We start from the raw sequence: 23,970 nt of genomic DNA on the forward strand, positions 1-23,970 counted from the left end.
AGCAATCCCAGAGTGCTAGTGAATTCCCTCTGCTGTTACTTCTTCCGCCGACCTTCCGAAATGACGCTCCCATTTCAGGCATCTGCAAAAACATGCACTTTTCATATTCATTTGCTGGGGAAACGGGCTTCCTCATTTTATCCCACACACTCACCTGTCAGCTAATAACATAATCACATTGTGAGTCCTCTAGTCCTCGTGTTTTATTAATGATTTATTCTCAAATGAGAACTTACATCATACAGACAAAAAATTATAAAGCAGCACAATACATAAACAAATAAATGATAAGTTGTAACTCATTTTTATCCAATTTTGAGGTCTCCGAAACCCTGTACTATTCTCTTGCACTGTTTTGAACCTCAAACAGACAGTTCCACACTGGTCCTAGTGAGACCATTCTGTTGCACTACCCTTCAGCTGATGCCTGAGGTGAGAGTGCCCCCTAGTGGGGCCGAGTGACCCCTCATCTCCACGACAGTGTGTTGATTAAAACCTTCCTCACCTCTACCCGCTCCAGGCCCTGGCCAGCATGAGTCTCAACACCCAGCCCATTCTGAACCTGGAGAAGTTCCAGGAGGGTCAGGAGTTACCCCTGCTCCCCCCCGGCCAGAACAAGGCGTCGCCCTCCTCCACCGAGTTCAACCCCCTCATCTATGGCAACGACGTGGACTCTGTGGATGTGGCCACCAGGCAAGGCTTGACTAAGTTTCTCTGTCCCTTTTTAAGTAGATCTCATATTATCCATGCAAGCCAATTTGTGAGGTTGGTTCAATTTGAACTTTGAGCCTAGCAGAATAATCCAGTCAGGATTTACTGCATGAGTTACTTGATGTGGAATAGAGTTCCATGTAGTCATGGCTCTATGTAGTACTGGTCGTCTCCTATAGTCTGTTCTAGACTTTGGGACTGTGAAGAGACCTCTGGTGGCATGTCTTGTGGGGTATGCATGGGTTGTGTGCCAGAAGTTCAAACAGTGCATTAAACATGCCAATACTTCTCATAAATACAAGTAGTGATGAAGTCAATCTCCTCCACTTTGAGCCAGGAGAGATTGACATGCATATTATTAATATTAGCTCTCTGTGTGCATCCAAGGGCTAGCCGTGCTGCCCTATTCTGAGCCAGTTGCAATTTTCCTAAATCCCTCTTTGTGGCACCTGACCACGACTGAACAGTAGTCCAGGTGTGACAAAACTAAGGCCTGTAGGAGCTGCCTTGTTGATAGTGCTGTTAAGAATGCAGAGCAGCGCTTTATTATAGACAGACTTCTCCCTATCCTAGCTACTGTTGTATCAATGTTGTATACGCTACCGGTCAAAAGTTTTAGAACACCTACTCATTCAAGGGTTTTTATTTTGACTATTCTCTACATTGTAGAATAATAGTGAAGACACAAACTATGAAATAACATGTATGGAATCATGTAGTAACCAAAAAAGTGTTAAACAAATCTAAAGATCTTGTACAACACTGTATACTACTCCCTTCACAAAACAGCTCAAACTGCTCTAACTAGAATAGAAAGCGGAGTGGGAGACCACGGTGCACAACTGAGCAAGAGGACAAGTACATTAGTGTCTAGTTTGAGAAACAGATGCCTCACAAGTCCTCAACTGGCAGCTTCATTAAATAGTACCCGCAAAACACCAGTCTCAACGTCAACAGTGAAGAGGCGACTCCGGGATGCTGGCCTTCTAGGCAGAGTTGCAAAGAAAAAGCCATATCTCAGACTGGCCAATAAAAATAAAAGATTAAGATGGGCAAAAGAACAGACACTGGACAGAGGAAATCTGCCTAGAAGGCCAGCATCCCGGAGTCACCTCTTCACTGTTGACGTTGAGACTGGTGTTTTGCGGGTACTATTTAATGAAGCTGCCAGTTGAGGACCTGTGAAGCGTCTGTTTCTCAAACTAGACACTCTAATGTACTTGTCAACTTGCTCAGTTGTGCACTGGAGCCTCCCACTCCTCTTTCTATTCTGGTTTTGGCCAGTTTGCGCTGTTCCGTGAAGGGAGTAGTACACAGCGTTGTATGAGATCTTCAGTTTCTTGGCAATTTCTCACATGGAATAGCCTTCATTTCTCAGAACAAGAAGAGACTGATGAGTTTCAGAAGAAAGTTCTTTGTTTCTGGCCGTTTTGAGCCTGTAATCGAACCCACAAATGCTGATGATCCAGATACTCAACTAGTCTGAAGAAGGCCAGTTTTATTGCTTCTTTAAATCAGCACAACAGTTTTCAGCTGTGCTAACATAATTGCAAAAGGGTTTTCTAATGATCAATTAGCCTTTTAAAATGATAAACTTGGATTAGCTAGCACAACGTGCCATTGGAACACAGAAGTGATTGTTGCTGATAATGGGCATCTGTACACCTATGTAGATATTCCATAAAAAAATCTGTTTTTCGCTACAATAGTCATTTACTATATTAAAAATGTCTATGCTGTATTTCTGATTAATTTGATGTTAATTTAATGGACAAAAAATTTGCTTTTCTTTAAAAAACAAGGACATTTCTAAGTGACCTCAACTTTTGAACAGTATTCAAAAGTTTGAATATACACTGCTCAAAAAAATAAACGGAACACTTAAACAACACATCCTAGATCTGAATGAAAGAAATAATCTTATTAAATACTTTTTTTCTTTACATAGTTGAATGTGCTGACAACAAAATCACACAAAAATAATCAATGGAAATCCAATTTATCAACCCATGGAGGTCTGGATTTGGAGTCACACTCAAAATTAAAGTGGAAAACCACACTACAGGCTGATCCAACTTTTATGTAATGTCCTTAAAACAAGTCAAAATGAGGCTCAGTAGTGTGTGTGGCCCCCACGTGCCTGTATGACCTCCCTACAACGCCTGGGCATGCTCCTGATGAGGTGACGGATGGTCTCCTGAGGGATCTCCTCCCAGACCTGGACTAAAGCATCCGCCAACTCCTGGACAGTCTGTGGTGCAACGTGGCGTTGGTGGATGGAGCGAGACATGATGTCCCAGATGTGCTCAATTGGATTCAGGTCTGGGGAACGGGCGGGCCAGTCCATAGCATCAATGCCTTCCTCTTGCAGGAACTGCTGACACACTCCAGCCACATGAGGTCTAGTATTGTCTTGCATTAGGAGGAACCCAGGGCCAACCGCACCAGCATATGGTCTCACAAGGGGTCTGAGGATCTCATCTCGGTACCTAATGGCAGTCAGGCTACCTCTGGCGAGCACATGGAGGGCTGTGCAGCCCCCCAAAGAAATGCCACACCATGACTGACCCACCGCCAAACCGGTCATGCTGGAGGATGTTGCAGGCAGCAGAACATTCTCCACGGCATCTCCAGACTCTGTCACGTCTGTCACGGGTTCAGTGTGAACCTGCTTTCATCTGTGAAGAGCGCAGGGCGCCAGTGGTGAATTTGCCAATCTTGGTGTTCTCTGGCAAATGCCAAACGTCCTGCACGGTGTTGGGCTGTAAGCACAACCCCCACCTGTGGACGTCGAGCCCTCATACCACCCTCATGGAGTCTGTTTCTGACCGTTTGAGCAGACACATGCACATTTGTGGCCTGCTGGAGGTCATTTTGCAGGGCTCTGGCAGTGCTCCTCCTGCTCCTCCTTGCACAAAGGCGGAGGTAGCGGTCCTGCTGCTGGGTTGTTGCCCTCCTACGGCCTCCTCCACGTCTCCTGATGTACTGGCCTGTCTCCTGGTAGCGCCTCCATGCTCTGGACACTACGCTGACAGACACAGCAAACCTTGCCACAGCTCGCATTGATGTGCCATCCTGGATGAGCTGCACTACCTGAGCCACTTGTGTGGGTTGTAGACTCTATTTCATGCTACCACTAGAGTGAAAGCACCGCCAGCATTCAAAAGTGACCAAAACATCAGCCAGGAAGCATAGGAACTGAGAAGTGGTCTGTGGTCTCTACCTGCAGAACCACTCCTTTATTGGGGGTGTCTTGCTTATTGCCTATAATTTCCACCTGTCGTCTATTCCATTTGCACAACAGCATGTGAAATTTATTGTCAATCAGTGTTGCTTCCTAAGTGGACAGTTTGATTTCACCGAAGTGTGATTGACTTGGAGTTGCATTGTGTTGTTTAAGTGTTCCCTTTATTTTTTTGAGCAGTATATTTTGATTTAACACTTTTTTGTTTGTTCCATATGTGTTATTTCTAAGTTTTGATGTCTTCATTATTATTCTACAATATAGTAAAAATAAAGAAAAACCCTTGAATGTGTTCTAAAACTTTTGACCGGTAGTGTATGACTCAACAAAGTCATAATGTCATGTGAAACAATGTGTTTAATTTGAGCCTCATATCAAAGACGCATGTCTCTCGAATGTAAACTTGATAAACAAGAAAGCTTTTTGAATTGAATTAAATATGACTCAATTGAAGCGTTAACACACTCACCTTTCCTTCTTTCTCCAACAGAGTTGCCATGGTACGGTTCTTCAACTCCCCCAACGTGCTCCAGGGTTTCCAGATGCACACACGTACGCTACGCCTCTTCCCCCGGCCTGTTGTGGCATTCCAGGCCACGTCCTTCCTGGCCTCGCGGCCCCGACGCTCAGGCTTCGCTGAGAAGCTGTCGCACACCCAGGCCGTGGAGTACTACGGCGAGTGGGCCCTCAACCCCACCAACCTGGCCTTTCAGAGGATCCACAACAGTAAGTCCCTTACCCTATCCTACACACCTGCTGTACTGCATATACCATGCACTGACTGACAATTGGTGTATTTGTGTTTAGAGCTGACCCGAACCATACTGTGCTAGCTTGGATATTTATAGTGTGAAGTAAAGTGTAGCCCTTTACACTCGTACCCATATACGAGTTGAAAATTGCAGATTTGTGCACTAATTGTCTAAATTGGAACATAGTACAGTAACACACTATATATGAAGTTAGAGCTCTGGCTCTGCGCTTCACAGATGACGCGGATGCTACACTATAGGACTGTTTTGCTAGCACAGACTGGATTATGTTCCAGAATTCATCCAATGGCATTGAGGAATACACCGCCTCAGTCATCGGCTTCATCAATAAGTGCATCGATGACGTCATCCCCACAGTGACTGTACGTACATATCCCAACCAGAAGCCATCGATTGCAGGCAACATCCGCATCGAGCTAAAGGCTAGAGCTGCTGCTTTCAAGGAGCGGGAGAACAATCCGGACGCTTATAAGAAATCCCTCTATGCTCTCAGACGAACCATCAAACAAGCAAAGCGTCAATACAGGATTAAAATTGACTTCTACTACAGCGGCTCTGACGCTCATCGGATGTGGAAGGGCTTAAAAACTATTACGGGCTACAAAGGGAAACCCAGACGCGAGCTGCCCAGTGACGCGAGCCTACCAGACGGGCTATATACCTTTTATGCTCGCTTCAAGGCAAGCAACACTGACGCATGCACGAGAGCACCAGCTGTTCTGGATGACTGTGTGATAACGCTCTCGGTAGCCGATATGAACAAAACCTTTAAACAGGTCAACATTCACAAAGCCGCTGGGCCAGACGGATTACCAGAACGTGTACTCAAAGCATGCGCGGACCAACTGTCAAGTGTCTTCACTGATATTTTCAACCTCTCCCTGACCGAGTCTGTAATACCTACATGTTTCAAGCAGACCACCATAGTCCCTGTGCCCAAGGAAGCGAAGGTAACCTGCCTAAATGATTACCGCCCCGTGGCACTCACGTCGGTAGCCATGAAGTGCTTTGAAAGGCTGGTCATGGCTCACATCAACGGCATCCTCCCAGACACCCTAGACCCACTCCAATTCGCATACCGCCCCAACAGATCCACAGATGACGCAATCTCAATCGCACTCCACACCGCTCTTTCTCACTTGGACAAAAGGAACACCTATATGAGAATGCTGTTCATCGACTAGAGCTCAGCGTTCAACACTATAGTGCCCACAAAGCTCATCACTAACCTCTTGAGGATACCCTAGGATAGGGGGCGCCACAGCGCATTTTGAAAAAAAATCGTTCCCATTTTCAACGGCCTACTAATCAAACTCAGAAGATAGGGCATGCATATACTTATTATATATGGATAGAAAACACTCTAAAGTTTCTAAAACTGTTTGAATGGTGTCTGTGAGTATAACAGAACTCATTTGGCAGGCAAAACCCTGAGACATTTTCTGACAGGAAGTGGATACCTGATGTGTTGTATTGAGTTCTAACCTATCCCATTGAAAAATACAGGGGTTTAGGAATATTTTGGCACTTCCTATTGCTTCCACTAGATGTCGCCAGTCCTTTCACAGTGGTTTGAGCCTTATAGAGTCAAAACTCAGTGAATGACAGGAGTTTGAAATTGGTCACAGGGGATGGGCCATCACCATTATGACGCCGGCGGCCATGTCTGCCCCCACCTTTGGAAACGGTTTTAAAGGCAGTGAAATCATCCCCCTCGAATCTTATTGGCTCTCTTGGTGTTAGTGGCCCTGAACATTTATTTTATACAACGTTTGACATGTTTGAACGAACCTACATGCGCGAGGATTGCTTTCAGTATGAAGTGCAGAGCTGCGTTTGGAGAGAGCCATAGGACGCGCTACCAACATCAGGCTAATGGAACGTGAAGTATGGACTTTTTGACCGAAAATACATCTGTTGTGGACCTGGGATGCTTTCTGATGAAGACAACTAAAGGTAGGCGATTATTGACAATATTATTGAAGATGAGATGGTTCATACTGTTGCATCCAAGATGGCGCCGAGCACTGTATATTAGCTGATTTTCTGAGTATCGCATCTCCTTTTATCGCAAAGTGTGATTACCCAGTAAAGTTAATTTAAAATCTGGTATGACGGGTGTTCTCAAGAGATATTCATCTATAAATGTTAGATTGACAATATACATTTAAAAAATCGTTATAGTATAGCAATTTATTGAAACGTAGCATTGTTTACCGGGACGCTTTTGAGGGGAAATTAGGTAGTCAACGTCAGACAGAGATGTAAAATGCTGTTTTTATATATAAATATGACCTTTATTGAACAAAAGAATGCATGCATTGTATAACATGATGTCCTAGGGGTGCCATCTGATGAAGTTTGTAAAAGGTTAGTGCTACATTTAGCTGTTTATTGATAATATGTGATGGAAGTGGTTGGTCGGAAAATGGCTATGAAGCTGCTTTTTACGATGGACTCATCTAATATAATCTAATGATTTGCTTTTCCTGTAAAACCTTTTTGAAATCGGACGACGTGGGTCGATTCAGGAGAGGTGTATCTATAAAAAAAAAAAAAAAATATTTTTAATTTTTGTAAAAAATTATGATAATTTTTTAATGCTAATTGGCGATATGATTTTTCGCTGGATTTTGATCCCGCTAACGGGATCAGATGCTCAAGAGGCTAAGCTAAGGACTCTGGGACTAAACACCTTCCTCTGCAACTGGATCCTGGCCTTCCTGATGGGCTGCCCCCAGGTGGTAAGAGTAGGCAACGATACGTCTGCCACGCTGATCCTTAACACTGGGGCTCCTCAGTGGTGTGTGTGCTTAGTCCCCTCCTGTATTCCCTGTTCACCCACGACTGTGTGGTCAAACACGACTCCAACACCATCATTAAGCTTGCTGACGACACAACAGTGGTAGGCCGGATCACCGACAATGATGAGACGGCCTATAGGGAAGAGGTCAGAGAACTGGCAGTGTGGTGCCAGGACAACAACCTCTCCCTCAATGTGAGCAAGACAAAGGAGCTGATGGTGGACAACAGGAAAATGCAGGCCGAACAGGCCCCCATTAACATCGACGGGGCTGTAGTGGAGCAGGTCGAGAGTTTCAAGTTCCTTGGTGTCCACATCACCAACGAACTTTCATGGTCCAAACATACCAAGACAGTCGTGAAGAGGGCACGACAAACCTTTTCCCCCTCGGGAGACTGAAAAGATTTGGCATGGGTCCCCAGATCCTCAAAAGGTTCTACAGTTGCACCATCGAGAGCATCCTGACCAGTTGCATCACCGCCTGGTATGGCAACTGCTTGGGCATCTGACCGTAAGGCGCTACAGAGGGTAGTGCGAACGGCCCAGTACATCACTGCGGCCAAGCTTCCTGCCATCCAGGACCTCTATAACAGGCGGTGTCAGAGGAAAGCCCATAAAATTGTCAGAGACTCTAGTCACCCAAGGTATAGACTTTTCTCTGCTACCGCACGGCAAGCGGTACCGGAGCGCCAAGTCTAGGACCAAAAGGCTCCTCAGCAGCTTCTACCCCAAGCCATAAGACTGCTGAACAATTAATAAAAATCGCCACCGGACAATTTACATTGAACCCCCCCCCTTTTTGTACACTGCTGCTACTTGCTGTTTGTTTGTTACCTATGCATAGTCACTTCACCACCACCTACATGTACAGATTACTTCAACTAGCCTGTACTCCGCACACTTGTTGTGTTACTTTTTATTATTACTTTTTATTTTAGACTACTTGGTAAGTATTTTCTTCTTCTTGAACTGCACTGTTGGTTAAGGGCTTGTAAGTAAGCATTTCACGGTAAAGTCTACACTTGTTGTATTCGGCGCATGTGGCAAATAAAGTTTGATTTGATTTGTATGGGTTTTGACTGACAGACGTTCTGAACTTGAGCATCAAGCGACTAGAAGTTGCTCCCTTCCCTCCTGGTAATTGGACAACTTTAGCACATTTTTGGTTGTCTTAGTGAGGGAAATGCTGTAAATAAAGATGCCTCTATGTATTTTGAAAGATGAGACGTTGAGGATTATAATAAGTACCGCTTTAGTGTCATAAAAGCAAGCCAAACAACCGTGAGTCCAAATGTGCACTTCACATTTCCAAATTCTAAAAATCATATACGGTGTCAATGTTAATGGTCACTATGTTTGATGTACAGTTACAATAAGACATGGCATCATCCCGTAGGTTGTTCTGATCAGAATGAGCCTACGTTTGTTTATTGTGAAGGAAAATTGCCGCAGGACACGCATCCGAATGCACTAATGACTCCTTTCTATGCGCACCAAAATGATACTCTGTTTGTTGTGAAAGCCTGATTAGTATTTTAGAACTTAGCTAGTCATGTTGGCAATGGAACAAGCTTTCAAATAATGCACATCTGGCCCAGATTGCGATTTTTATAACGGGCCGTTTCTGCATTGAGTTAACAACAACAGGAATTGTGTGATTGCAGGGGTTCCGTTCCATGCGATACGACTACCAGGGTTCTTGCTACAGTTCCTCAACGGCACAGCAGGAGAGCTCCAACAAAGTACCTGTGTAGTTGAAGACTCTTCTTTTGAGTCTTAAAAGTGCATTGAAATTGCTTAGGAACTGTGCACACTTTAGAAAGGTGTGTAGCCACCTAGTCCTCTCACTCAAACCCTTGTCATTTTTTTTGGACCTACCCCACATTTTCCAGTAATAGTCTTATGTTACTGAATGTATCCAGAGTATTTACAAATGCGGCAGATGTACAGTAAATGTAAAATGCACATGAAATCAACAGTGTAATGTTTGGATTCAGTCTTATGAAGTGAACTGTTGTGTACTAACCTTTCGTCTCATACTTTTCCAATTATCTCCAAACTGTTCCCTTTCAATTGCTCCCATTGTTATGTATATGCTTGTCATATTTCTTCTGTAAGAAACATTTCAATTTAGCCCTATCCATAAAAGCCCATTTCCACGTGTAAAGGGGTTAAGTAAAAAGTTAATTATGTTATCAATTATTGCACTTTCTTTAGGTCAAATGTGAATATACTCTGTGTACAAAACATTAGGAACACCTTCCTAATATTGAGGTGCACCCCCTTTTGCCCTCAGAACAGCCTCAAGCCACAGGAATGCTGGCCCATGTTGACTCCAATGCTTCCCACAGTTGTTGGCTGGATGTTCTTTGGGTGCTGGACCATTCTTGATACACACAGGAAACTATTGAGCATGAAAAACCCAGCAGCGTTGCAGTTCTTGACACAAACCGGTGTGCCTGGCACCTACTACCATACCCCGATCAAAAGCACATCAATATTTTGTCTTGACCATTCACTCTCTGAATGGCACACATACACAATCTATGTCTCAATTGTCTCAAGGCTTAAAAATCCTTCTTTAATCTATATCCTTCCCTTCATCTACACTGACTTGAAGTGGATTTAATTGGTGACATCAATAAGGGATCATAGCTTTCACCTGGATTCAACTGGGCAGTCTGTCATGGAAAGAGCAGTTGTTCCAAATGTTTTGTGCACTCAGGTATAGCGATACAGGCAGTTTGAAGGTTTCATAGTGTTTCTGAGCATACCTCTGTGTTCTACAGACGTGTATGACCCATCTTTAATCGGAGACAAGGGCAAGTGGTACGCCCACCAGCTGCAGCCAGTGTTCTACCGCGTGTACGACGGCAGCTCCCAGCTGGCCGAGGCCATGAGCGGACCCTTAGAAGATGAGGCCAACGACTCGGACCCCACAGACGACAGGTAAAAAACAGGACCTCCACAGTTGGAAGGTATAATGGTTTTTTGATACTACTGTGATAATATAATTGACAAAATGTTAAATTAAAGATTTTTTTCAGTGCCAGGTACTGTCAACGGTCTAAAAGCAATTTTGCAATGTGGAAAACATGTTAGTGCGCCATTTAGCTGCATAAAAAAACTAGATCTGAAAGGAGGTCCTTTCCAGTGTTTGATCTGTGTACGTGTGCATCATTTGTGTGTTTGTGTGTGTGCAAGTGCGGCCGACGGAGACATAGCAGAAGAAGCAGCATGGTAGGCTATGGAATGTTGATAGACAACACATTAGCCACTAGATTGCGAACTCTAAACATTAACCAGTAGATTTGCTGGTTCGCTCAATAGTTAGCTTGCTAGTCTTGCTAGAAATGATGTATGAGTTGAGGTTAATTTTAGTCTGAGAAAGGTTTAGTTAGCGTTTTTCAGTTAGCCTTCTGTAGACATGTAAGATGTCACCAAGATGGTGTCCGGGGTAATGCTACTCTGTTTTGTCTCCGTGACAGCGACAGTGAGGCTGGCTACGATGACTCCAGCTCTTCCTACTCGTCACTTGGAGACTTGGTGAGCGAAATGATCAAATGTGACATCCAAAGGGACACGCCAAGTAAGTATCTGTGCCATTTCACCAAGGCTGCATTTACCCAGGCAACCCAATTCTATTATTTTGCCCAATTTATTGGCAAAAGAGCTGATCTGATTGGTCAAAAGACCAATAAAGTGAAAAAAAGATCAGATTTGGGCTGCCTGTGTAATTGCAGCCCAAGAACCACCCAGCTTACACATACTTATTGTTATTACAAAAAACGGTAAATTCCCCTGATTATAATAACCGACAATCTTGAAAAATGGCAACCTAAAATGACCAATTCCTTTCAGAAACAGTCACTAGCTAAACATTCTGTTTTGTGACCCTTTGGCCATCAATACTAAGTAATATCTGTCTTTTGATGTCGTAGACCTGGATCCCCCTACCCACGCTGCACTGGGAGACGCCAGCGAAGTGGAGTTCCAGGACTTCCAGGAGTTCAAGGGAGGAGACGGTCCCCTCCCCCAAGAGAAGGCACTGCCCGAGGGGGGCGACGGAGCTCCTGAACTTCCTGATGGACAAGCCCTCCGCTCGAGCTCCAGCACAACCGCCAGCTCCAGCCCCAGCACAGTCATCCAGGGAGTCAACATTGTCAGTGAACCGCTCAATTTACACCAGTTTAAAATTATGCAGTTAACACGATATATGTTTTTAGCAACTGCCATTTTTGGCAACTTAGGGTTTTAATTTGAGAACATGAGAACATATTGGCAATAATTATATCTTTGCTTGAGTTTTTTTTTCTTTTTCTGCCTCATAAAGTGCCAATCTCATGTATTTAATATCAACCATTCGTGTCCATTGATTGATGTTCATTTTGTCCAGGAGCAGGCAGAACCAGTGGAAATGGAGGCATTGGCCAGTGCAGCTCTACAGAACCCTGTCCCGGGATTGGGCGCTCCGCCCTTCTCCAGACCTCCCCTAGACGCCGCCCCGGTGGGACCAGCCAATAAGAAGGGAGAGTACGACAACCCCTACTTTGAGCCTCAGTATGGCTTCCCTGCTGAGGAGGACCCTGAGGCAGAAGACCAAGAGGAGACGTACACGCCCCGGTTCAACCAGAACCTCAATGGCAACAAGTACATTACAACACACCTACGTTACAACACACCTACGCCATAACGATGTACACACAAACAAGCATCATAAGCCACACATTCTGCAAACATAGTTAAAAAAAAAAACTGTGATGTATACATCTCTTAAACACACACACCCAATTAAGTCTCAGCTTCTGAATTCTGCATCTGTGATATGCCTCTGGTGTAGCAGTCGAAAAACTAAGCTAACAGAGCGTGACAGACCTCTAACAGAACCAGACCTCGAATACTTTTTCTGCTCCACAGAGTCCAACGCCCCCTGAGGCCCAGCAGCCTAAAGCTGCCCGGAGAGTCGGACGGAGAGGGCGACTCCCGCAACAGTTCTCCAAACTCCACCATCTCCAACAACAGCAGCGATGGCTTTGGGGGCCTCATGTCCTTTGCCAGTGAGTCTCCTTAACCAGGGTCTATTTCAGTTGTGTGATAATCACAGATCTGAAAGGGCTGGATAGGTGACGGTTACACTTTGTCCTCCAAAGCGGAGCTTTTTTGCCCTTCTGCTCGTCTATCCTGTCCTATGGGATCTTTGAACACTGAAGGGGGGAATGTGTAAGGGTTACCCAGCGAGGAATACTGGTCTTCTCAACCAGGAAGACAACCAGAAATGTACAGTTTACAACCAGAAATTGACAATATTTGCCAGCTAGGTAGGGACTGAAATGGAACTTGATGTTGGGCTGCTAATCATCATAGGTAATACTATAGGATGGTGAGACATGGTCAAATGTTGGTTTCTTTGATCGACTTCATCAGCGACTCTCTCTCTTTCACTGCAGGTAATCTGTACAAGAACCACGGCACCAGCTTTAGCCTCTCCAACCTGTCTGTACCCAACAAGGCGGGGCTGAGGGAGAAGGCTGCTGGGGCTGGGCCCTTCCCCAATCTCAAAGGTACAGGACTAATGCAGCCCTTTGCCCTGTTTTGTCCACCTTTCACGTTATCGTCACTCATCCTTCATCTCTCTTTCTATCTCTGACTTTTATCCATCTCATCTCCTTTTCCATTTCACTCTCTGGGGCTGTATTCCCCTCTTATCTGTTTTCTGTACAATTTTTGTGCCCTACAGCCGATTGTGATCAGGTTTGTCAGTTGAAGGCAGTAGAGGCAGGCTGTCTACTAAAACAAAGCCTTTCAAAGTTCAAAGGGTTGTCATACAGCTCTTGCAGTGGTTACAAAGTGTAAATGTTTTTGTTTAGTCATGGGCATTAAAAATAATATTTGGAGTGCAAATTTCTTCAATATTTTATACACCGTATCGTGTCTGCTATTTATCTTGATAAGACACATTGAGCATAAGCTACAGTAAACTTAATCATTTAAAGTAACTGTCCAGTGTTTCCAGATTTCTTTGAAATTTGACCAATAATGAATTACAATATGAGAAATAGTTTTAATTCAGTTTTTTTAAATTGTATTAAGTGTGTTTAAAAGCAGCTTTTCTTTGTTTTGAATTATGTGGGCTTACCCCAACAACAGAATGGTGTCGGAGTATACAAGTCATTAAAACCACTGTAGACCACTGATTGGCAAGCTCAATGAGCCGACATGATGTCATGTTCTATGAGGAAATAACAGGCATTTTTTAAACGCCAAACATTTTTTAAACTGTTTGACTTTGAGGTGGGGTTTTTGAAGTGTTTTTTTCCCAATTTATACTTTGGCCACAAATACAAGTATGGGATGAGTTAACAACATGATTCGGGTATAAGTTAACAGAATATTACCTTTAAAAGTAAGATTTTCACTGGACAGTTAGGCCTACTTTAACCTGGTGTGGAGAAGGAAGGAGAGTAGATGACATAATAATGTGTAACTCTGACTGACATGTTGAACTTCTTTAACATCAGAATATTTCTTCCTCAATGACTTGCTTTGTTTGCACTAAGTAGAGTTAGTATTGACAGTATGTCAAGTAAGCATTCAGTGCTCATGCTGAAATGTCTGGCAAGCCAGTTTAGGCTGGCTACACAGTATTAGCATTTATGCAACTTTACATTGTAGATTTTTATTTTCTTTCCTTTTGCCTTTTCCCCTCTAATTATTTTTAATTTACAAAAATATAGAATATTTAAATTTTGACATAGAGGAGGAAATTGAGGAAGGTTTGTAGAAATCTTTATTTGGATTTTTTTTTTTAGAATGAATAGACTTTCATTCTAAATTTGTATTTGTCCGTCTGTGGACTGTCATGTTGATGTAAGTCAGGCAATAGGTGGATATTGAGGACCCCGTTTTCAATGTTCCCAATCCCACATGGTTGCCTGATTTTTGTTATGGGAACATTTGTGAAAGAAAAGAAGAAATGCATGTGTTAAATTCAATAGCCCCACGCTGTGTGGGACAGCTGCCATAGCAAACCAACGTTTGTTTCCTTTTTCCTTTTGATGCTGATTTTGTTTTGTCTTGACTGTTCAGATGACAGCCCGACTAGTACCCCGGGTAGCCCGGGTCCAGACAGTCCGGGTATGTTATTGTCTGGTGTGGTAGTTTGTTTTGCCCTACAACTAGCTCCACCTTTGACCCTTATTCGATCCTACCTATCTGAGTCCATGTTACTCAGGTTGCATACTAGGAGATATACCTGTGTTTTCATTTATGTATATCCATATCCTTCCCTCTGTTTCCTTGTTATTCCTCTCTGTGTGGTGGGAGTCTGATGCGCTACGATGCACACATTTATATACGACAGATCTCTTAATTTGCATACATATTATCCCCTTTTTATGTGGCATTTTCACATTTTGTGTTTTTCTCTTGGTTTCCCAGCAGGGTTGGGGTCAAGTCCGTTTTCAATTCCACTCAATATTTGAGGATGAATTGACATTCAGTTCCTGAATGGCAAATTACCCATTGCTTTCGATGAGGCTTTTTCATTTCATCGACTGAAGTACAATTGATTACCCAAGTGGACTGGAATTGAAATGAAACTGGCATGACACCTGATCTCCTTGCTCCTGTGCAGTCTGTTGCCTTGCTTGCTCGCTTGTTCGGTGGCTCCCCATCGTTCTTGTGTGTTCTCCGTCTGAGGTCTCTGTGGTCCGAGAGCCCGTAAACTCGCTCTCTTCTGGACATAGACACTGAAAAAAATTGGCAAATGCTTTCTCCCACCCCTAGATGGTCTAAAAAGATATAGGGGTCCTAACAATCACCACATGTAAGATTGGTCATGAAATGTAATGGCTATAACCTTTTTGAGATTAAGTCACAAACATTTTTTTTGTAAGAAATGTCCTTCCCCCTTCCTTGGTCTGTCTCCCTCGTTCTTTGTTTTTCTTCCTCTTTTTATTTTCTGCACTCTGTGCGCTCTGTCAATGTGTTGCTGTGCATGTGGGTTGTGGGTTGATGTTCAGACTGGTTCGGTCTGGGCCGGTGTCCCTCTCTGTCCCTCTTTCCACTTCTCTGCACTAATTCTGGGTTTTGTGTCCAGTATTTGGACTAAATTCTCTAATGGAGATTATTACAGAGGCCGGTCCGGTGAGTGGAGAAGGTGGGTTCCGCCCTTCTAAAACTGCGTGGGCTGCATGCTTCTCCTAGCCAGTCAACTACATCTCCCAGCATCCTCCTCGCTCACCCTCTCACTCCTCTGTCACCTGACGTGCACCATCGAGAGATCATTCATCGTCATACGTCGAGTCTGTCCTGTTGTCTTTCACCATCCACAGTGACTGTTCCCCCCCAATCACTAACCTTTTGCCGAGTCACTCCACCCATCCACACGTCTTTGTGTTAGTTTGGGTTGGGCCTTCACGATCTTAAGCTTGTTAGAAGCTGTGCATCCCATATTGACAATTGTGAAGATGATGCCATTCATTTTTTTTGTGTGTGTGCCAATGTAAGTCTCTGCATTCCACAGTATTGTATGGGACCTGACAAGATGTTGATTCGAGTTGGTCAACATCAGCTTTCCCATTATTCTCCAAGCCAAGCAAGAAGCTATATTTGCTTGTTTGGCCACCTCTTTGGTCTCACACATACACACCTAGACCTCCCATCACCTTGCCAGTGGAGGCAGGCCTTAGCCAATCAAAACTGCTACCCTGTAGGTAAGGCATGACAGTGCTGTGAGTTAGTTTTAAACACTGTTTCATTGATAATTGAATTAAGGAGTGCGGTCTCGCAGCACCAAGAGTGCTGTTCTGTCTTACTTCCAAAACTCATAGTCACCAGTTTTGATTGGAGTTGTCATTGGACACTTAGCTGGCTTTGTGGTTACTGAGCATCTGTACCAGTACCACAGTGATCAAATGGAATGGAATTGTTTGAAGTGCTTTGATGCATGTTGTACAACTTATGGACGTTGCCTCGGAAAATGTGGGGCAAAATGGCATCGTTGTCAGGTGAGGTCTTTGGTAACATGCGGTCATAGAGCCTACAATAAGGCCTACGTAATGCCATGGCAAAATTGGATATACCGGTAACAGCCGGTGTCTGTTTATGACAAGGACCCAATGCATTTTTGGTGGATGTATTTATTTGTATCCTCACATTCCAGACATTAGCTTAAATGTTCAAAGTGTCAAACAGGCTACCCACTGGGCAAAAACTGGTTGAATCAACATTGTTTCCACGTCATAAAAAAAAAAGTGTGATGTTGAATCACCGTGGAAAACTGATTGGATTTGCAAAAGTCATCAACGTAAGGGGAATACATTTTTTGTTGTTGATTCTCTTTAGTTGACAACTCAACCAAATGTAAATCAAAAATAGACATTGAACTGAGGTCTGCCCAGTGGGTAAGCTACATAGGCGCAACAATATTATAATCAGTTTGATAATAATATTGTTCACAGGCCAAATCTCTGCAGGGGATCCACCATAATGTATGCCATGGCACTGTGTGTTCATGTGAGTGTCTGTCAAACTGTACAAGGTGACTAATGGTATGAACACTACAGTGTGGAGCTATCCGTTAGCCGTGTGTGTGATTGTCGACCCATCTTTATTTTTTGTTATTTTTCTGCATGACACACACCTTGTCTTGTTGCCATGCAGATCCCGCTCCAATCTGACCTCGCCTCTGTTCTCTGCCAATGTGTGATGCCCAAACGCAGCGCCATTTTGACTCCTTCTGTGTGACGTCCCAGTTGATCTGTCCCTCACCTTTTAGTGTCTGAATATGAAACCTGTAGCTCAGCTAGTCATTAGCTAGTGTCCCTGCCACTGAAATTGTATGTGTGTGAGTGTGTCCTTTCATGTATGCAGGATGTGTCCCATCTTTGTCTGTTAGTCTTTGATGTGGTTTTCTAATTAGTACATCGTAGACTGTGATTTGGGGGCTTTGTAGTGAAGTGTATAAGCTCCTCCTGTATCAAGTTGGCTAGTATTTCTGTTTGTATGGCTCCGATTTGTCGTTGGTTTTGTGTTTTCCATGGTATTTACTATAGAGACCTCACTGTTCTATATGGCTCCTGCAGGAGGCGCCCGCGGTCCCCCCAGGGCCCTTGTTGACCAGAAGTCATCAGTCATTAAGCACAGTCCCACGGTCAAGAGAGAGTCCCCTTCGCCCCAGGGTCGTGCCAACAACACCAGGTACCAGACCCCTATGAGACTGTATTACCAGGACTTTGCTGTCATGGCATTCTTTGACAACTCACGCTGACTGCCATATTTGAATTAGTTTACCACCGCCATGGCATATGTTTTCATGGTATCATGTTGGCCATCAAAAAACAAAAGCTGGTTGTCATAAACTTTCTTGCCAATATAATGTCAAATGACAGACCTGGATAGGTGATATATCAATCCCCCTTTAGGAGAAGGGTTGTCTAACTTAAGAGCCAATGGTGACATATACAAAAAGGGGAGTGTGACGGAGTGACTGAACCAGAGCTGTGTCTGTCCCAGTGAGAACCAGCAGTTCCTGAAGGAGGTGGTGCAGAGCGTGCTGGAGGGCCAAGGCGTGGGCTGGCTCAACATGAAGAAGGTGCGCCGCCTGCTGGAGAACGAGCAGCTGCGCGTCTTCGTGCTGAGCAAGCTGAACCGGGCCGTCCAGTCAGAGGAGGATGTCAGGCAGGAGGTCATCCGTGATGTGGTGAGTGGAGGAAGGAATTGGGCAAGAGAGGGGGAGAGAAGTTGTAATTGTGTTTTTAACCTTGATTTTGAATTAAAGCTGAATAACACCTTTCAATTAAACTGTGCGTGTGTGTTCTGCTCTTCAGGAGATTAGCAGGAAGGTTTACAAGGGCATGTTAGACATACTGAAGTGCACCGTTTCTAGTCTGGAACATTCGTACACCAATGCCGGGCTTGGAGGCATGGCCAGCGTCTTCGTTCTGCTGGAAATCGCACGCACCCACTACCAAACCAAAGGTAACGTTCAGAAAACCAACACTCGACTGAAAGTGTCAACATTTTCTCTCAAAGGACACATTCAATCAGCATGTCATGCCCCCTCCCAAAACTATGACTTAACTATTTCCTCTGAAAAAATGAAAGTTACTGATGCTTGATTCTTGTTTGAAACCAAAGAAGTGCTTAACAGCATTTCATATACTCCACTTAAAGGCAACGTAAGTGTTGGATAGGAAAAGGAGTGCAATCTGGATCATTTCTGGGGCCAGCCTTTTTTGTCTTTTTCTTTTATCAACTCATCTGAAAAGTAAGCAATATGTTTTTACAGCAGTGAGTTCAGGTTTAATCTCTCTGAGTCAGTACCCCCAACACATGCCTCATTTTTAGGTGACCTTTGCAGTTTAATTAAGCATTCACTGAGCGAATTTGGGTCATAAGAGCAGACCACTAGGGATGTGACAAACGATTAAAAAACAAACATTTTAATAAAAATTCAACTCAAATTCACAATGCAGCTTTGCTACTGCCAGCAACGGGTTGGGTCTCGGGGCATCCCTTTTAGATGGGTAAGCATTGCACCTCTACTGCCATTACTGTACCTCAATTCCACCTTGCAAAGTTTACATTTCCTTCCTCACGTAACTTCTTAAAATATTGCAATACAGGACTTGGCTGCTGTTGCTTGCCTTTCTCTGCCATTTTTCCAACCGTTAACGACGATGACGTAGTGTTAGAGCATCGACTCCAAAATAATCGATTCTTCGACTCTTTGCATGTCGACTCCCATTTCTAAGTGCTAAGATTCGATTCCGCGAGGAATCACTCCGTAAGATTCCGATTTTTTGGGAACGGAAGAAACGGATTAGTTGCCGTACTTACGAGAATACAAACACTCACATCTTTCATAGCTAGCTAGCAAGGGACAGAGGGAGGGGAGGGGAGGGGCACAGTATAGGCATGTCGATCACCAGGCAGACAGTCAGAACCGTGCACTAGGCCTACCTATCGTCAATCAAAAGCTGCATCTCGCAATTTCTTGGCTTATAATGTCTCGCAACTTCAGTAAAGCAGGGCCTGTCGTCAATGAATAAACTAAAATAGTCTAAACGCAACAGACCGAAGACTGAACACACACTCGCATTGCAAAGAGAAAGAGCAGGGGTGTGTGTAATCATTAGTCTAAATAGTTGCAAAACGTTTTGCGGAATGGGCATAATGAATACGCCCCAGGCATCCAGAAGAAAACATGTGCATAGACGGGTTGGTTGTTTAGCAACAACGCCGATGAGTGCGCAGCTATGGGGCTAAACAGACTGGGCTGGCTTAGATTGTTGACATGGTAAACTATATTTGGTCTCCAATGTTTATCGAAAACAAACACATTCGCACAATGAGCACTTGCTGTCTCTCAAATACATCTTTACAGTTGTTGATTAGCTAGCTAGTGAATTATTGCAATATTAGCATTGACATGAAATCAGTCAAAATACCTCAAAACAAAACCTGGTATCAAGAACAAGATGAAACTAGCTGAAATGTGTCACTTACGATTCCCCACATGGCAGTTTCTTGTCAGTTTTGGTAGCTATCTGGCCATCCAGGATCACAACTCACGGACTTCTGCCCAGCTGATGTATGCATATCATTTTCTTAATGTTAAGGATCCCAATTTCGTTTTTAGCGTTTGAACGTTTACACCCCTACAAACAACCGTCTATTCTAACCTTCAAACCTCCTACTGCAACTCTACACTGTCGCTACTATCTCTTTCCCTTCTTCCCTATTCTTCTCCCTTTTTCCTTCTTGATGGCCCCAGTAGAGCCAGAGAAGCACAAGAGGAGCCCCAGTGATGCTGCAAGCAGCCCGGGCAGCAAGGAGAGCCCATCTGCCCGCATGGAGGGCACCAGGCCCCCGGTGCTCCTCCTGGTGCCCCGTCTCCAACTGCCGCACCCCACCTCGGGGGGCAAAGGCACCCACCACTTTGACACCCGGAGTCTGAACGAGGAGAATTTTATTGCCTCCATTGGTGTGTAGCCCACCCCATCCCCCCCCTTGCATGCGCTCTGAGAGCACCCCTTGCCCCCCTGCTCACCAGTCTAAACCCTGCCCTACCCCTTGACCCACCTCTCTCCAACCAGGCAACAAGGGGAGTTCCCCTTCCTTAGAAAAAGAGCCTCTTATGATATTCCATCCACTTTGACCCACACCACTGATGTGGGCCCAATGGGTCAGCATTTAAAGCTGTAAAACTCTGAAATATATTTACAACATAAATACACTATGCTGGTTTGCCGTAATATTTGTACACAGGTTGCATATTTGCACATCACGCAACTCCAACCAAATTTGACAAATAACCACATTTGAATTCCAGATCTGGCCTTGGATAATATGTTGCGTGAGATTGGAACAGCTTTGAGCGGTGTAGGCGTGTGTGAAATATTGCATTGAGACCCCCCCCCCCAGCCTGGATGTGTTATGTGTTCCTCCCACCCTTCTCTGAATGTTGAGTGCCCCTGTTTGCCCGCCACCTCTCGTGGAGTCCTCCTTTGTTTGCCTTCTAGCACCTTGACTGTGCATGTCTTCGTTTTCTGTTGTCTTCTCGGAAACTCCAAATCTGCAGTACCGTGCTAAGGAGTCTGACCACCTGTCTCTGCCTTTACTGCAGGTTTCCTTAAAGCGTGCTGTACAAGTAGAAGTTCTCTCAGCTCTAGCATGGAGGGTGGAGCGTCACTCCCCAGTAAACAGGCCCAAGGAAGAGACAAATGTCATGCTCACCGTTAGCAAGCCACGGTTGGCATTTAGCTTAGGGATAGGGCTAATTTAACACTGAACATCGTGGAAAAGGAGTGAAGCATTGCTTCTCCTTTCGACCACCATTCTACTATCTCAAATGTTACTTTGGGTCTGTATACAGGGGACAGATTCACCCAACTCCCTCAATCTCCCTACCTACCAACCTACCCTCACTTCACCAGCCCCTTTTCTCTCTTTGGGAAGATGCAGCTTCAATTCTACAGAATGTCTTTTTGAGACTTGCACCCCTGCTTCTGCAACAGCTCCATTCAACCTGCCTGCTAGCTGGCTGGCCACTCCATCCCCATTCCATGCCCTTCACCAAGCCCTTCACCAAGCCCTGCTGCCTCTGTCACCCTGGTTCTGGAGAGCCACACACTGCTAGCCAATAAGTTAACGCCTCGGTCACAGAACATTTTCAAGGAACCCCGGTATTCCCCCCTTGTGTGGTTCTCCAGGACCATGGTCCAGGAGTGTTGGGTGTGTTGTAATGTTACACCTCAGTAGCAGTAACTGGCAATGGATCAAACTCTGCATACAGATGAATTATGTCATAGTGTTCCATATTGCCAAGCTGAAATGTGACTACTCTCAGACATTACAAAACATCCTCAATTGTTAAAATAAATTTTTTTTTAATGCTTAATTTTGTTTTATGTTATGGTTTGTCTAATGCTCATCGTCCATACCTGCCTACTCAACCAGCTCTCTGACACTCTCTCTGTCTTTCTCTCCTTGCTTGCAATGCATCTTGGGTAGAATTGTGGAGCAGGCACCATGAAAAGGATAAGCAAAAAGCTATGGAAAAACAACAGAGTAAGATATTTTTCACACACAAAAAAAGACTGGGGTATTGCATAACTGCCAGCTCTTAACATTTCCACGTCCTTCTCTCCACCTTTCCCCAACCTACCTGTGTTGATTAGTCACAAATGATTTAAATAGTTAATATAAGCGATCATGTTGACATGGATAATGATTCTAGGACTATAGGTCTGTAATCTTGATTTGAGGTCTGTACGTAACGTTTTGTAAATTTGGGGTGAATCATGTCTTGATATCAGTGGAATAACTGAGTTACGCTTGCATATCTCAAATCAGGAGTCATAATATAGGGAGTTCCTCTTTCTTTCCATAGAGCTACTCTGTCATATGTTTGCCAACAACTTTTTCCATTCCTATTCACTGAGTTGTGAAATAGTCATTGGAAACGTAGTCTGTCAGACCCATACCTAATCCCAAACATTCCCTATTTTCCTGGGCTCTTGAGGTACTATCAAAGGTAAGACAGTTGTGGCATTTTAATTTAGCCAATGTGCTTTTCTGGAAAATCACTACATGGCAAGAAGTTAAATTGTACAACAACAACAAAAACATAACTGAGCCATGAATGAATACACAATAGTTTGTTAGAGTACAAACATCTCTTGCAGGTTTGTTGGCTGTATGACCAAATGTATCACAGAAGTCAAGTCATGGTTACATTTGCATTGAACATTTGTAGATTTGCACCATTGTAATTGACTGTACTTTCTTCCAATGTAAAGGTTTGATATCCTGGACTCTTCAAAATGTACATATTGCAGGCCAGCATTAGTTTAATTGTAGTAACATTTTCCTAGAGGTGCATTATGTGAGTCATAACAAGGTGTTTCTGCAACAACTGACTGGTATATTAACAACAGCGCTGTTGGTCAATGCTTGTCTAAAAGCAAACTTGTGCAGAAAATGGTCTCCTATTTTGACTGTCCCTCAGTTTGTCTGCATGCCTAACTGCCTGAGTCTGTATGTCAATTTTTGTAACTTTGACCTCTTTTATATTGGCATCTGCCTTTGTCAATTACAGTTTGATGTACATCTATCAATATTCCTACTGATTTTGCGCTCTCCACTTGCCTCTAAATAGTCACATGCTTGGTCTATTGAAATCTGACAGCTGGGTCATGTTCATTAGGGCGCACACAACAATGTTTTGCAACAGAAAACAAATGAGATATGATCTCTCTGTTTTGAGCCATTTTCTTCTGTTTTGGCCTACTGAACATGACCGATTTATTGTACATTTTTTTGCTTCCTGAATATGAAAAAACAACATAGCTGTTGTAACTGTTCATTGAATTCCACAACAAAAAAGGAAAGGCAAGATCCTCTGGCTAAATGAAGTGTCCCTATTGTAAGGCCAGTATTTCCGGTCAATCCCAAAGTGATGTTATTAGAGGTCAGACACACCAATAGCGTTTGTTGGCCGAGAGTACCTTGCACATCTGAACGTAATTTGCGAACCGAGTGCGCACCAATTTTACATGGAGAATCGTGTGTAAAGTGTCGTCATTCAGATCGGAAGACGAACGCTAAATCCACATTCAGTGCGTCGTGTGCGAGCCTTTCAATAGCAGTTAGGTCACCAGCCCCCTCCCCCACTTTTCTGCCAGTTGCCAATCATGTGACACTCCGTAAGGGGGCAGTGTGGAAGTGCGTATGGCACCCGTGCTGACGGCAACATGTATCCTGCAGGAGCGGAGGGGGCTAAGAAACAGCACCCTGAGCTGACTGACACAGAGGAGAAGAAGTCCCAGATCAGTGCTGACAGTGGCCTCAGCGTCACCTCTGGATCCCAGGTCTGTTCTTTTCCAAAGCCTGCTCTTGTAACTAAGTGAAGAATGCACACGTTGAATCTGACA

The 23,970-nt window shown here is 44.1% G+C and overlaps 1 protein-coding gene across 17 annotated transcripts in view; it reads left to right on the plus strand.

The window, feature by feature from the left end:
* Window positions 1-23,970, plus strand: part of LOC106561933 (MAP kinase-activating death domain protein) — a 91,897-nt gene that overhangs the window by 43,719 nt on the left and 24,208 nt on the right. For 5 of the 17 annotated variants that reach the window (XM_014126353.2, XM_014126358.2, XM_045688986.1 and 2 more), the window contains 15 exons: window positions 521-693; window positions 4,446-4,681; window positions 10,321-10,480; window positions 11,020-11,120; window positions 11,473-11,693; window positions 11,928-12,181; window positions 12,449-12,588; window positions 12,979-13,092; window positions 15,630-15,689; window positions 17,617-17,731; window positions 18,047-18,233; window positions 18,361-18,511; window positions 20,310-20,519; window positions 22,049-22,105; window positions 23,804-23,907. In XM_014126353.2, coding sequence (XP_013981828.2) covers window positions 521-693; window positions 4,446-4,681; window positions 10,321-10,480; window positions 11,020-11,120; window positions 11,473-11,693; window positions 11,928-12,181; window positions 12,449-12,588; window positions 12,979-13,092; window positions 15,630-15,689; window positions 17,617-17,731; window positions 18,047-18,233; window positions 18,361-18,511; window positions 20,310-20,519; window positions 22,049-22,105; window positions 23,804-23,907 — 2,283 coding nt within the window. The remainder of the gene's footprint in view (window positions 1-520; window positions 694-4,445; window positions 4,682-10,320; window positions 10,481-11,019; window positions 11,121-11,472; window positions 11,694-11,927; window positions 12,182-12,448; window positions 12,589-12,978; window positions 13,093-15,629; window positions 15,690-17,616; window positions 17,732-18,046; window positions 18,234-18,360; window positions 18,512-20,309; window positions 20,520-22,048; window positions 22,106-23,803; window positions 23,908-23,970) is intronic. The other 12 variants (XM_045688978.1, XM_045688989.1, XM_045688990.1 and 9 more) reach the window with 6 other exon arrangements.

Source organism: Salmo salar, chromosome ssa11 (assembly GCF_905237065.1).
Source record: "Salmo salar chromosome ssa11, Ssal_v3.1, whole genome shotgun sequence".
Lineage (NCBI taxonomy): Eukaryota > Metazoa > Chordata > Actinopteri > Salmoniformes > Salmonidae > Salmo > Salmo salar.